A 12,364-nucleotide genomic window follows, 5' to 3' on the forward strand; every position below is an offset into this window, starting at 1 on the left:
TTCACTGCTGATGCAGCTTGCGATGCATTCGGAAGTAAATGATGATGGAGATTAATCTTAAAGTATATTTATTAACTTGCTGCTGTTGACACATCATTCTCACGGTCAGACCAGCTCTACATACATGCAGAGATGAACACACACACACTGATCTACCGTAACCCACAGGGGACAAACATTAACGCAAACACGTTTTACATAGCTTACACTTTGGTGCCCTCTTGTGACCACTCACATGCACAACACAGAACAACTGAGGACATTATAAACATGTTTAACAAACACTTTACAAAAAGGTTCTATTTGTTCACATTAGTAAATGCATTATGAACAAAAAATGAACATTATATTGTATATAAGCATTCATTAATTCTTGTTTATGTAATTACAGTAATTGATGTTAATAATTGATGTTGCATTAACTATGCTAACAGGTTCAAATTTGATTTAAATTAAAATGCTAAAATCATATTTATATATATATATATATATATATATATATATATATATATATATATATATATATATATATATATATATATATATATATATATATATATATATATATATATATCGACATATATATGAGCGCTTGTGTCTTTGTCACCTTTTTACCCCTGATGAGTTTGCACCCCTGCTGCTCGCATTGGCATCTGTTAAGAGGGTAGGTGACCTTCATGCATTCTCCATTGACGATTCGTGCCTTCAGTTTGGTCCTGATGTCTTGAGCGTAACACTCAGACCCAGGCCAGGCTACGTGCCCAAAGTTTCCACCACTCCCTTCAGAGATCAGGTGGTGAGCTTGCAAGCGCTGCCCCCGGAGGAGGCAGACCCAACAATGCCTTTATGTCCCGTACGAGCTTTACGCCTCTACGTGGATCGCACACAAAGCCTCAGGACTTCAGATCAGCTCTTTGTTTGTTACAGTGGTCAGCAGAGAGGGAAAGCTGTCACTAAGCAGAGGATGTCTCATTGGATAGTTGATACTATCGCCCTTGCTTATAATCTGCAGGGCATTCCTTGTCCATTTAAATTGAGAGCTCACTCTACTAGAAGTGTTGCCTCATCTTGGGCACTCGCTCGTGGTTCCTCGCTAACAGACATCTGCAGAGCTGCTGGTTGGACGACACCTAATACGTTCATTAGATTTTACAGTGTTCGTGTCGAGCCTGTCTCCTCTCGTGTCCTTTCCTCGTTAGGGGAAGCATCCGCTGCCAGCCTCTCACTAGCTCACTAGCTGCATCGCGAACCTGTGTTTGGCTCGGGCATCCACATTGCGTCCCACCGGGTTCCTCTGTGAGGATTTTTCCGTGGGGTTAATCCTACTAGCCCACGTTTCCCTCAGCAGAGCACTGCTTTTCATACACAGCCACGGCTGTCATTTATACCTCAACTACATTTGACTTTCGCCCACCAATAGCCCTTGGCTTCCGCAGCGTTCCTATACCGCTCAGATAGGGCGCTTCCCAGTCGCTGGCACTACTGTGGGGTTAAAGGAACATCTAGTGCCCGGCCTTCTGCCTTAAAACCTAATTCTCCTTATCCTTAAGTGGAACCGGAGGGCTTTACGCAGACACTGGAAGAGGTCAGCCCTCAGTGGCGCTTTTGTAGGGATTCCCAATTCGACGTGACGTCGTAGTGACCGACTGAAAGGGAACGTCTCGGTTACGTATGTAACCCACGTTCCCTGAAGGAAGGGAACGGAGACGTCACGTCCCGTCGCCACAGGGCTGCTCCCTGCTGTTTATCGGCCGGTCACACTTTCCGGCTTTCTCAGCGAAATGAAGCTAATTTCCATATATGCTATAAAAACGGTGATATCGTGTGATATGCGTATTCTGCGAGGGCGGGGCAGGACTGGCCACGAAATCGCTACTGCCCAGACTCAAGACCCAAGATGTCAGCGCCATATCGGGACACCAATGGAAGAGTGCGAACAGGCGTCATCCATCTTTTTTACAGTCTATGTATTCCACATTACCCCTCATATTCACTTGGATAAATCATAAAGAATAGATGCTCTTTTTCATATTTTGTTGAGAATCCTTTAAAGACAATGACTGAAAAGCCTTGGACATCACCAAAGACTGTGTTTCCTGCTTTGTGACACTATGCAGGACTTTATTGCTTGCTGTATTTAGTAGTTGTTGTTTGTTTGTTTGTTTGTGTGTCTCTCACACTTTAAGCCCATATTTATTCTGTAACTGTAATTTGAATAAGAATTGTTCAAATACATATTATGGACCTAAAATGATTGCACAAACCTCTCGAAATCGGTTTTTCAATTGAAAATAGACTCCGGTGAGATCAGATCATTACGTCACTCACTGTTGTTGTTATTGTTTCTGCAGGTGCTGAAGAAATGAACAGTCCTGAACAGTGTCTACATTCTCAACTTAGTAAAAAGGTATGAAGTTTATGATGCTTTATTGTAACACTCAGGGCCTAAAATGAACACTTGCCAAGCACCAAATGTGAGTAAAAATCATCACTGGCGAGTATATGAAACAGTGTGAAACGCCAGTTGGTCGGTGACGTTTGTATTAATTCTAGACGCAGCGCTGCACTGACCAATCAGTGATGATGACATTGATGTATAGGGAGAACAGTGCTGATGAATGACTCTCCAGATACTTCAGCATCATAATCTGATCATGCAGCGCCGTAGAAAGACAAACTCCACCAAAACACAAATATTACAAACTCATGAAAGTGATTGGCATTTTACTGTAGAAAAATGAGAGAGAGGGCTTGTATGTGAATACAGACACGTCAGGAGGATGAGGTGAAATAAAAGAGAGTGACTGCAAGGCAGATATCAACCTAGCTAGCATGAATTTACAACAAAAAATATATTTTATAAAAGCATTTATTAATCTTTATTATTGTTAGGTAATAAATGTTAGTGATATAAGTGTAAGGCGATCATTGTCTGTACTTCAACTAGTTTAGGTTAATGTTAATTACCATGTACTAAGAAGTATTATTTATTGTCACTTTGAAACAATTACCAATAAAATTTAATTTAATTGAATTAAAGTAGGTTTACATTAACAGAAGCAGGGGAAAACACAGAAAAATTAACAGACAACATAAGTAGACAACAAAATACAGCGGCTATGAATAAACTTTATGTGTTTAATAATGTATTAATAATGTCTCGTATAGAAGAGGGTGCTAAGTTAAGGCAATGTCAGCTGACTCTCCGGGTTTGAAAACCCCCCTAGGAGAAAAACCTCCAGACTTTTTAGCCAGGAGGGAAAAACGTCCTAGGAGGAAAAAAAAACCCATGGGAGATATATGGTAAATGGACTGCATTTATATAGTGCTTTCATAGACCCATGGCCATCCAAAGCGCTTCACATATATTGCCTCACATTCACCCATTCACTCACTCATTCATACACCAACGGTGGTGTCAGCCATGCAAGGTGCCATCCAGCTCGTCGCAGCTGGGTTAGGTGTCTTGCTCAAGGACACTTCGACACTTGGTCAGGTGGAGCTGGAGATTGAACCACCAAAATTCCAATTTGTAGACAACCATCATGAACCACTGAACCACTGCCATATATACATATATATTTAAAGAAGATTTAACGGGTTCCGCCGGTGGTCGTTGGTCAGGCATCGGCTGGGCATCACGTTAAAGGACAACCAGAAGATCAGTGGTGTGTTAACCTTCACGGCAGCTGGAACTGGGTCTGTTTGTCTCAATGTCCTCTGGGATTGAGGACGAGATGTAGAGAGAAACAAAATCCTATTAGCGTAGGGCCGTTCGCATGTAATGCAAGTTTAGGTTAACCAATGTAGCTAACTTATGTTCCCCTCCGGTGAGACACAAATGCAAAGTTCCTCAAAACGTCTGTATAAAGCCCATCATGTCAAAATATCACGGCATGTGAATTTTGTGCATCACCCGTCGTTGAAGGGGTTTATGATAAAATGGACGCTCGAGTTACTAGATACTCTCGAAAACTAAAAATCCACTGCCCAGTGCAAAATTAATCAGCATGCAAAATAATAAAGTTAACCTCCTTTTAACAAATTTAAGTGGATTAAACATAATAAAATTACGTTGAATTTACTCAATAATGTGTTTATTTAGAATTACTTAAAATTATTATAATCTTAACAACAAAAATTAGAAGATTTTACTCCAATTTTTTTAACATTATTTTAACTCACAATTTGATTAAACAAAAAACAAGAACACAATTCTAAGCAATACAGTTTATTTATTTTATTAAATCTACTAAGGCACATACCGTAATATTTTTTATAGTGTTGTTTAATGGTAGAAAGGAAATTCTGTAAAATAAAAACAATACAGACTATTATATTTTCTAGCACAAGCATTTCTTACCGTTTTGGAATCCATTCAGCTGATCTCCGGGTCTGGCGCTAGCACTTTTAGCATAGCTTAGCATTATCCATTTAATCTGATTAGATCATGGGTCTTCAACCGGGGGTCAGGAACTGCAGGGGGTCCGCCAAATGATGTTTAACCTCAAGCTATTTTTTGCTAAAAACTTACAATTTATGTACAAAACGTTACATGTCTCCTTTAAGTTGTGCACGTGTGTGGCCACATAGGCTTGAAGGCTTAGTTTAGCCAGCGGACTAATAAAATAATAATATCTGAAGATTATAAATGTCCACATCATAAAACAGGTCAATCTTATAGGCATGTGTGTCTTTCTTTCAGAATGTTATTTTAGAATCAGTGCGACATGATATCTCATCTATAGGCTATTTATGAACTTGGACGGTTTGTTTCACACTGTTCAGATTTAAAGTGCTAATTCAGGCAAATGACACCACATCGCGTTTGCATTATAAACTGTGACAAAACTATCGATCGTATTTAAGAATGAATGAAATGCGCGCTGTGATGTTGTTTTGTGCAAGATTCATATTCAGGTTGAAATCCGCCTCTCAAAAGTTGCCTCAAAGAGATGCGCTCGGACTCGTTGCATGTTGTTCTCCTGAGTCTGATTTGTGCATGTTTTGATTATCACTCTGAATCTGACCTCTATTAAAAGTCCTTTAAAAAGAAATTACATTATTTCAGCTTTTTGCTCAAAATTTGGTATTTTTGAAGAAACTTACTCATGTTTGACAGGTCATAAAAAGGGAACAAATGAAGATAGGATGAAAGATTTTTTGTTTTGTTTAAAAGCAGAGGCTCTGTTCTTTCATTTGATATATTGTATGTTTATATATTTAAAGAAGAACATTTTCTGGAAGGCAGTAAACTTTAAACTAAAAATCAAAAAATCTGGCCGACAACTTTAAAAAAAACACTGGTAGGGAAAGAGTTAAAGTAATATAAATATATGGACTTTTACATCTATATTTATATTCTGCAAAAATGTGTTTGTTTTAATTGCAAGAATTAAAAAACTGACTTTTGCTCTGTTATGTCTTGCAGAAGAAACAATTGAAGTTCAAAAAGAGTTCAGAGCACCCAACATCATCTGTACTCAACAGCACTCCAGCATTAGCTCATGGGATTTCTCAGTGCACTGTCGGCTCTCAGGGTTTGAGTGTTGATTGTGGTCCTCTTCTGGTCACCAGAGATGTGATGTCAGACGTGAGTTCTGAGGGTTCCTCAAAGTCTGATCAGAATCTGTTCTGCGGTTTATCCACCTGTGTCAGTCTCTGTGAGGCTTTGCCTGCACCAACATGCTGGACAGAAAAGAAAACCCACAATCAGGGTGACACGAGAACCTCAGCAGAACATCTGCATCAGATTCCACAATGCACTGCTCCACTGCCTGGATTAGGATCTACATTAAACCTACACTAAAACTGACCTCGAGTCTTTAACACCTGAATATTTCTGTCGTTTTCAGATCTGCCTTCACTGTTTGCTTACTTCAAGCTATGCAGTTTACATTTTTTTAGGGTACCACTAGACTTGAGAAAATCACAAATAAAACAATACAGTTGCTATTTCTACTGTCATCATATGTAAAGCATATTCTTTGGAAAAAAAAGTTTTTTTAACAATTTGTTTAACAATGTTCATGCCCTACAATGAAAGCATAAGCCAGGTGATGTCTGTCTGTCTGTCTCTATTTTTTATTTACTAATGTGGCATACTGAGTCACGGGCGGTTTTTAGTGACACATACCAGTAACTTAAATTTGTTTAAACATTGACCGGCTCACCTCATGATGCCTGGCTGTCTTCATCACCGAGTCATCACAGTCCAAGTTTACAGCTGAAACATAAATACATTACAAAAAATCCATGCATATGTTCACACAAAATATGTGAATTCTTTTAAAGAGCACTTCCTTAAAACTTGACATTAAGAGCTCTAGACAATACAAACCTTAACAAGACCATGACCAGAACCCACATATTCAATGAGGTGTGGGAGACAGAGAGACTGCCCAGCGACTGGACCAGAAGAGTCATCTTGCCCTTTTGGAAACGTAAGGGGGACAGGCTAGTCTGCGGCAACCACAGAGGAATTACCCTTCTCTCCATCGCCGGCAAGCTCTTTACCAGGATCTTGCTTACTCGTGCTCTCCCAGCCATTAGAAGCAGCTGCTCTCCCCAGCGGGCCGGCTTCATGCCTAATCACTCTACAATAGACCAAATCTCCGCCGTTCGCTTGCTAATAGAGAAGACCTATGAATTCCGTAAAGATTGTCATCTTGACATTGTTCATAGATCTGAAGGCTGCCTTTGATACCCTCTGCCACACTTCACTGTGGAGTATCCTACACGCCCTTGGAGTACCACCCAAGATCGTTGCCCTTTTTAAGCTTCTTTATAGCAATGCTCAGAGCTGTGTCCGCATTAACGGCAAAAACTCAGACTGGTTTCCCATCTCCAGTGGCGTTTGCCAGGGCTGCGTGGCTGAAGCTGACCTCTTCAACTGCTTCATTGACCATCGGATGTCCAGGGTTTGGGAGCGGGTCCCAGGAGTGTCCTTCGGCAATAACCACCTTACTGACCTGGAGTACGCTGATGACACTATCCTCCTCAGCACGTCCTATAGCCAGCTGAGAGACACTCTGGGCATATACAGTGGAAGAGGCAGGGAAGCTCTGCCTCCAGGTGAGCTGGACGAAAACCAAGTTCATGTTTGTCGATGACACCACATCCACCTTCCCTGCGGCTTGGCAATGAAATTGTGGAGCCTGTCAAGAACTTTGCTTATCTGGGATCCATAGTGACAGACAACAGGTACCTAAAACCTAGAAGAGCCCTAGCTGCATCAGCTCTGCATTCTCTCTGGAAACCACTCACGCAAGACGAAGCTCCGGATTTACAACTCAGCATTACTCTCCATCCTGCTTTATTGGTCGGAGACTTGGCCGTTTTAACAAGACACTGGCTGCAAGATTAGATGGCTTTAATAGAAGAGCTCTCAGAACCATTGAAACATCAAGTGGCCCCAGTGGGTTTCTGTTGTACCTATTGGCTCGGCAATGTCCTCTGCCTCCCTTTTGACCACCCGACAAGAGCTATTCTCCAGTTTGATCCAAGGGCCACAGGCTGGAGATAACCATGAGGTAAACCCTGCACCCAATCAAACAACATGGAGTTGCTGTAGAGCAGTGGTTCTCAAAGTTATTCCTGGAGGCCCACTGCTCTGCACATTTTGTATGTCTCCTTTATTTAACAAACCTGATTCAAATCATCAGCTTATTAGTAGAGATCTCCATGAACTGAACTGATTGTATCAAATGAGAGAAACATAGAAAATGTGCGGAGCAGTGGGCCTCCAGGAATGGAGTTGAGAACCAATGCTGTAGAGCAGTGGTTCTCAACTCCAGTCCTCGGGACCCACTGCTCTGCATATTGTGCATGTCTCCCTTATTTAACACACCTGATTCAGATCATCAGCTCGTTAGGATAGATTCCATAAACTGAACTGAGTGTGTCAGATATGAGAGACATCCAAAATGTGCAGAGCAGTGGGTCCCGAGGACTGGAGTTGAGAACCACTGCTGTAGAGGATGCAGAGCAGTTGGCACAAGACTGTCAGCACTAGAAACAACTGGTTCATTTGGTCGGCTCAATGCACAGGCACAGGGTCCTACCCATTGCAGGAGCCAAATTGATTGATTGATTGCCTTTAACAGGGGACAAGATTTTTATAATGCTGTACTTATTATAGTTTTCAATGACGGTGCTTTAGTGCCACATGAAAAAGTAGATTACAAGAACAATGTTTTAGACTAAGAAAGATATTGTGTGAATAATGTTAAGCATTTAGACAGGACAACATATAGTGGAAATATCATGCGCTCGCGCATTGGTTATGAGAAATTATTCATTGGTTGTCATCTCATGACCTCATGATGTCTAATATAAAGCCTATCACAATGCCATGATCTTTCTCAATGGTTATTCTCACGATTCCGAGTGATAGACCCCTGCACGGGCCTGAAATCTGAATTCTCGGAACTTTTAATCCTCCCCATTAGGAATCTGTGACCGCAGATATTAGTCACTGCATCGCGTGTGTGTGTTTGTGAGTAGAAGTCTGTGCTGTTTGCTGTGATGTTTTTTTATAAGAGAAAGTACAAACCATTATTTGATATTTGATTTTTAAAACTCAAACTAAAACATACCGCGGAGAAGTTAAGGAGATCTCAATTGTCTCTGTTGCTACGTGACCCTTACACAGATTCCTTATATAGCTGTAATACTCTTGCAGCAATTAACGAACTTATGTTTTGTTTTAAATGGCAAAATAGTTATATTTCTCACATTTTTTGTTTGGTAAATTAAAGTTTTTGATGATGAACAAGCGATTAGCCACCGACAGCTAGTTGACAACATGTTTGACCAATTAAGCCTCTGAAATCAACACTTCACTTGCCTACTATATAAAATATATATTTTCAGCATATCACAATGTTAGTTAAAACGTTTATTATCAACACACACTACTTTTAAAAAGCGGAGGCAGTTTGCTCTGCTGCTCGCAGTAGCAACGGATGCAAAAAAAGAATGAAAAAGAATATACAAAACAAAACGAAATAAACATGAAACGAAATAAACGTGCATGTTGCCTTATCTTACACCTTTACTATGCATAATTTTTTTTAATGTAAGGACGTAAGGACTGTACCACAGAACATGGCTATTCATGTGTCCAACAGTTAAACTAAGAAAAAATTCCGTACTCAAGAAAAAAAATACACAGCCTTCTTACTTCTTACTTCTTGCACTGAAGGTCCTGCTGTTGGTGGAGACTCTAAACAAACACCATTGGAACAGGTGCATTGTGAATGCGCGGCTGTGCATGTGTGCGTAGCGGACTCCTGCAATAGGTTAAACGTCGTCCTTGTTACAACCATCAATGTCTTAACATTTCTTTAAATTAAATTGAAAAAGTATCAGCTGTGACCCCGTCGGGGTTGGGCTAAAATGCAGGGCTCTACCGAGTGACCAAGAACTCTGGCGGTCTTCCACTATTCATAGAACTACGGTTACATTCGTAACCAAAATTCTATTTTATACCTCCCAGAGGCATAAACAGAGTGGAAGTGGATACCACCAAGAGAGGATACCACCAAGTCGTGAGGAATAATAATAAAGACATTAGACAGTGATTGAACTCAACATCTTTATTAACAAAGTGCACAGGCACAAAACAATCCACACACTGGGTGTCACAGCAGAAGAAACAGGTGGGAGCGGGACCACATTCAGTCTGTAAAAACGTGAGAAAGGGCACGCCGAAGACATAGTCGCTGTGGTGCAAATATCCGCGATATAGACCCCTTTCAATGCGGCCCATGAAGTTGCAACTCCCCGCGTCAAATGACACCTCACAGATGCTGGAGTAGGTTTACCAGCAGCATGATAAGTGCCGCTAACAGCCTCAGAGACCCAGTGGGCTAGTCTTTGGTTAAGACAGGGCTGTGCCCTTTAGACATGCAACAAAGCGGACGAATAACTTATCCGTCGTGCGCCACTGAGCCGTCACATCAACATTGCGTCGCAAGACCCGTACCGGCCTAGCACCTGGCGAGGGCTGAAACGCCGCCAGGGACAATGACTGGTTAATGAATTGCGGAGCCAAGACCTTAGGCAAAAAGGCAGGGTTAGGCCACAGGGTGACCTGTTCATTGTCAGGACCCCACCTCATACACTGAGTTCTCACAGAGAGGGCATAGAGTTCACCAACCCTTTTCATGGAAGTAATGGCCAGTAGGAATGCTGTCTTAATAGAGAGCCACTTGATCTCAGCCTGCTCTAGCAGTTCAAAAGGTGGTGAGCATAGACCCTCAAGAACAACATTCAGGTCCCAAGGGGCAAAGTCCACTCAAAACGTGGGTGCAGGCGCTGTGTACCTTTAAGAAAAGACACCACCAACCTGTGGGTGTCCACAGAGCACTTTGTGACCTCTCTCCTGGACCCAGTTGAGCACCGCCCTTATCAATGCTGTCGGTGGGAAGGAATATAACACTAGGTCCGGCAACTCGTGGGCCAGGGCATCCCTGCCCAGTGATCCCTGTTCCATCCATTTCAGAGAACCACAGAGGGCAATGCGCTGTCTCCCGGGAGGCAAATAGATCCACTGATGCCTCGCCATACGTGTGCCAAATTTTCTGCGCAGTTGCACAAGGCAACTCCGTCGGCCTCGGTCCACCCTGGGACAGAGAATCTGCTGCAGTATTGAGACGGCCGGGGACGTGTATCACCCTTAGGGAGAGCAACCCCGGCTCCGCCCAAGTAAGAAGCTTTCGTGTCAGGTGCAAAGACGACAGGGAACTCGTGCTGCCCTGATGATTGATGTGAAACACCACGGAAGTGTTTCCCTGTCAGTACCATCTCAAAGTGCTTGAGCGTTAGAAAAACGCTAGACAAACACTTTGCCTGTCAGCGGTTCGCAATTGACGAACCCTTGTATAGGGTCTCGGGGAGCTGTCTCCTTTCCCTCACTTGTTGGCGGCAAGACGATTTTCTACAGTCAGGTGTGCAAATGGGGCCTCCCACATCATTGGTTTCTGAAGATTAGCCGTGTTTGCACTATCGGGCTTCAGGCGGGCGTGCCAGTGTCTGCCGAGGCCTGTCGCGTTTGCATTGTCACTTCCGGGGCATGATCGTGCTTCGCTGGTGCTTCGTTGGGGCTTAAGGCCTGGTTTTTCTGGCCCGCCGAATACCTTGGGCCAGAGCAGGCTTCTCGGGGCTAGGGGAGTGGTAGTCTCAGCCTCAGACTTCACGGCCACAGACTGTTGGCTGAACGTCTGATGTTTTTCGTACACTTTTCTGAAAAGCCTGTGAGAATGTCAAAGTCGTCTTTGATTGGTTGAAATAAACCGGATTTCCAGGAGACGCGAGTCTCACGATTAGTTTCGGTCCCTGGAAAACAAAGCTCTGACGTTCCATTGAGAAAGAGACGTGTTCACGTGTATAATAATGACCAGTTATCATGATCAGCTAAACATTTAATTCTCAAAAATGTGCAAAGTTCGCAGCATAGACTCTCTAAAAGACGTCCAAGAGTTTTGCTTGAGGCAGTTAGTGGAGTCAAAAAGTTTGGTTCTCCTGAATTGCTTGTACGTATTAAAAAGTGGAGAGATATGCTTCAAACAGACGTTTAACGGGAGCGTCTCATTGGTGTGGCTGTTGATGAAGTGCACAACGTTGTTCTATGGTGAGTAATGTTGTTTATTTAGATACTATTTGGTTGCGGTTGGTTATTTCAATAACTGACTTGTTGCCAGCCGGCTCGTTATTGTGGGGAGTCCGAAACATGACGCTAGACGAAACACACTGTGATTGGTTGTTTGACATTGTTGACATCTATAAATTGTATGCTCTCATTTGTATTTGTATTTTTGTTTATTTTCTCTGTTTGGGACAGGCAACCCAGTCACACTGTGAGATGTCATGTGACCTAATTAATGACTGAGTGAAAGCAGGTGTTTATTTTGTTTTAATAAAAATGCGCCAGTCATAGCGACTGCGTGGCTGATAAAGTGAAATGTATCTTCTTGTCTTATTTGAACGTACTCTGTTAACAGGTTATGGTCCCAGAGCAGAGTTAAAGTAGAAAAGTTTGAGTGTTAAGACGCCGGGTAAAAGTCGCGACGGATATAGCGTGTACCTGAGTCTTTTAACATGAGACGAAGAGAAAAAGAAACTGCGACGAGCTGCTGGTCTCGATTAGACTTTGATGGAGATGAGAAAAACTACGAGCTATGGGAGACAAAGTTTTTGGGTCATCTTTATTTACAAGGACTGAAAGAGACGAGGAAGATACGGCGAAAAACGCTGAAGCCTATGCAGAGCTAATACAGTTCCTGGATGACAAAAGTTTGTCGCTGGTTATGAGGGAAGCAGCAGGTGAGAATCTGAGTGATGGACTTTTAATAGCAATGGT

The 12,364-nt window shown here is 42.3% G+C and overlaps 1 protein-coding gene across 1 annotated transcript in view; it reads left to right on the forward strand.

Annotated features, from left to right (window-relative positions):
• The window catches only part of LOC129441447 (SUN domain-containing ossification factor), a 41,663-nt gene extending 35,603 nt beyond the window's left edge, over positions 1-6,060 (forward strand). Inside the window, exons 21-22 of the mRNA XM_073871726.1 lie at positions 2,352-2,407; positions 5,432-6,060. Coding sequence (XP_073727827.1) covers positions 2,352-2,407; positions 5,432-5,809 — 434 coding nt within the window. The 3' untranslated portion in view covers positions 5,810-6,060. The remainder of the gene's footprint in view (positions 1-2,351; positions 2,408-5,431) is intronic.
• The last annotated feature ends 6,304 nt before the right edge of the window (positions 6,061-12,364 follow it).

This window comes from Misgurnus anguillicaudatus, chromosome 2 (genome assembly GCF_027580225.2).
Source record: "Misgurnus anguillicaudatus chromosome 2, ASM2758022v2, whole genome shotgun sequence".
NCBI lineage: Eukaryota > Metazoa > Chordata > Actinopteri > Cypriniformes > Cobitidae > Misgurnus > Misgurnus anguillicaudatus.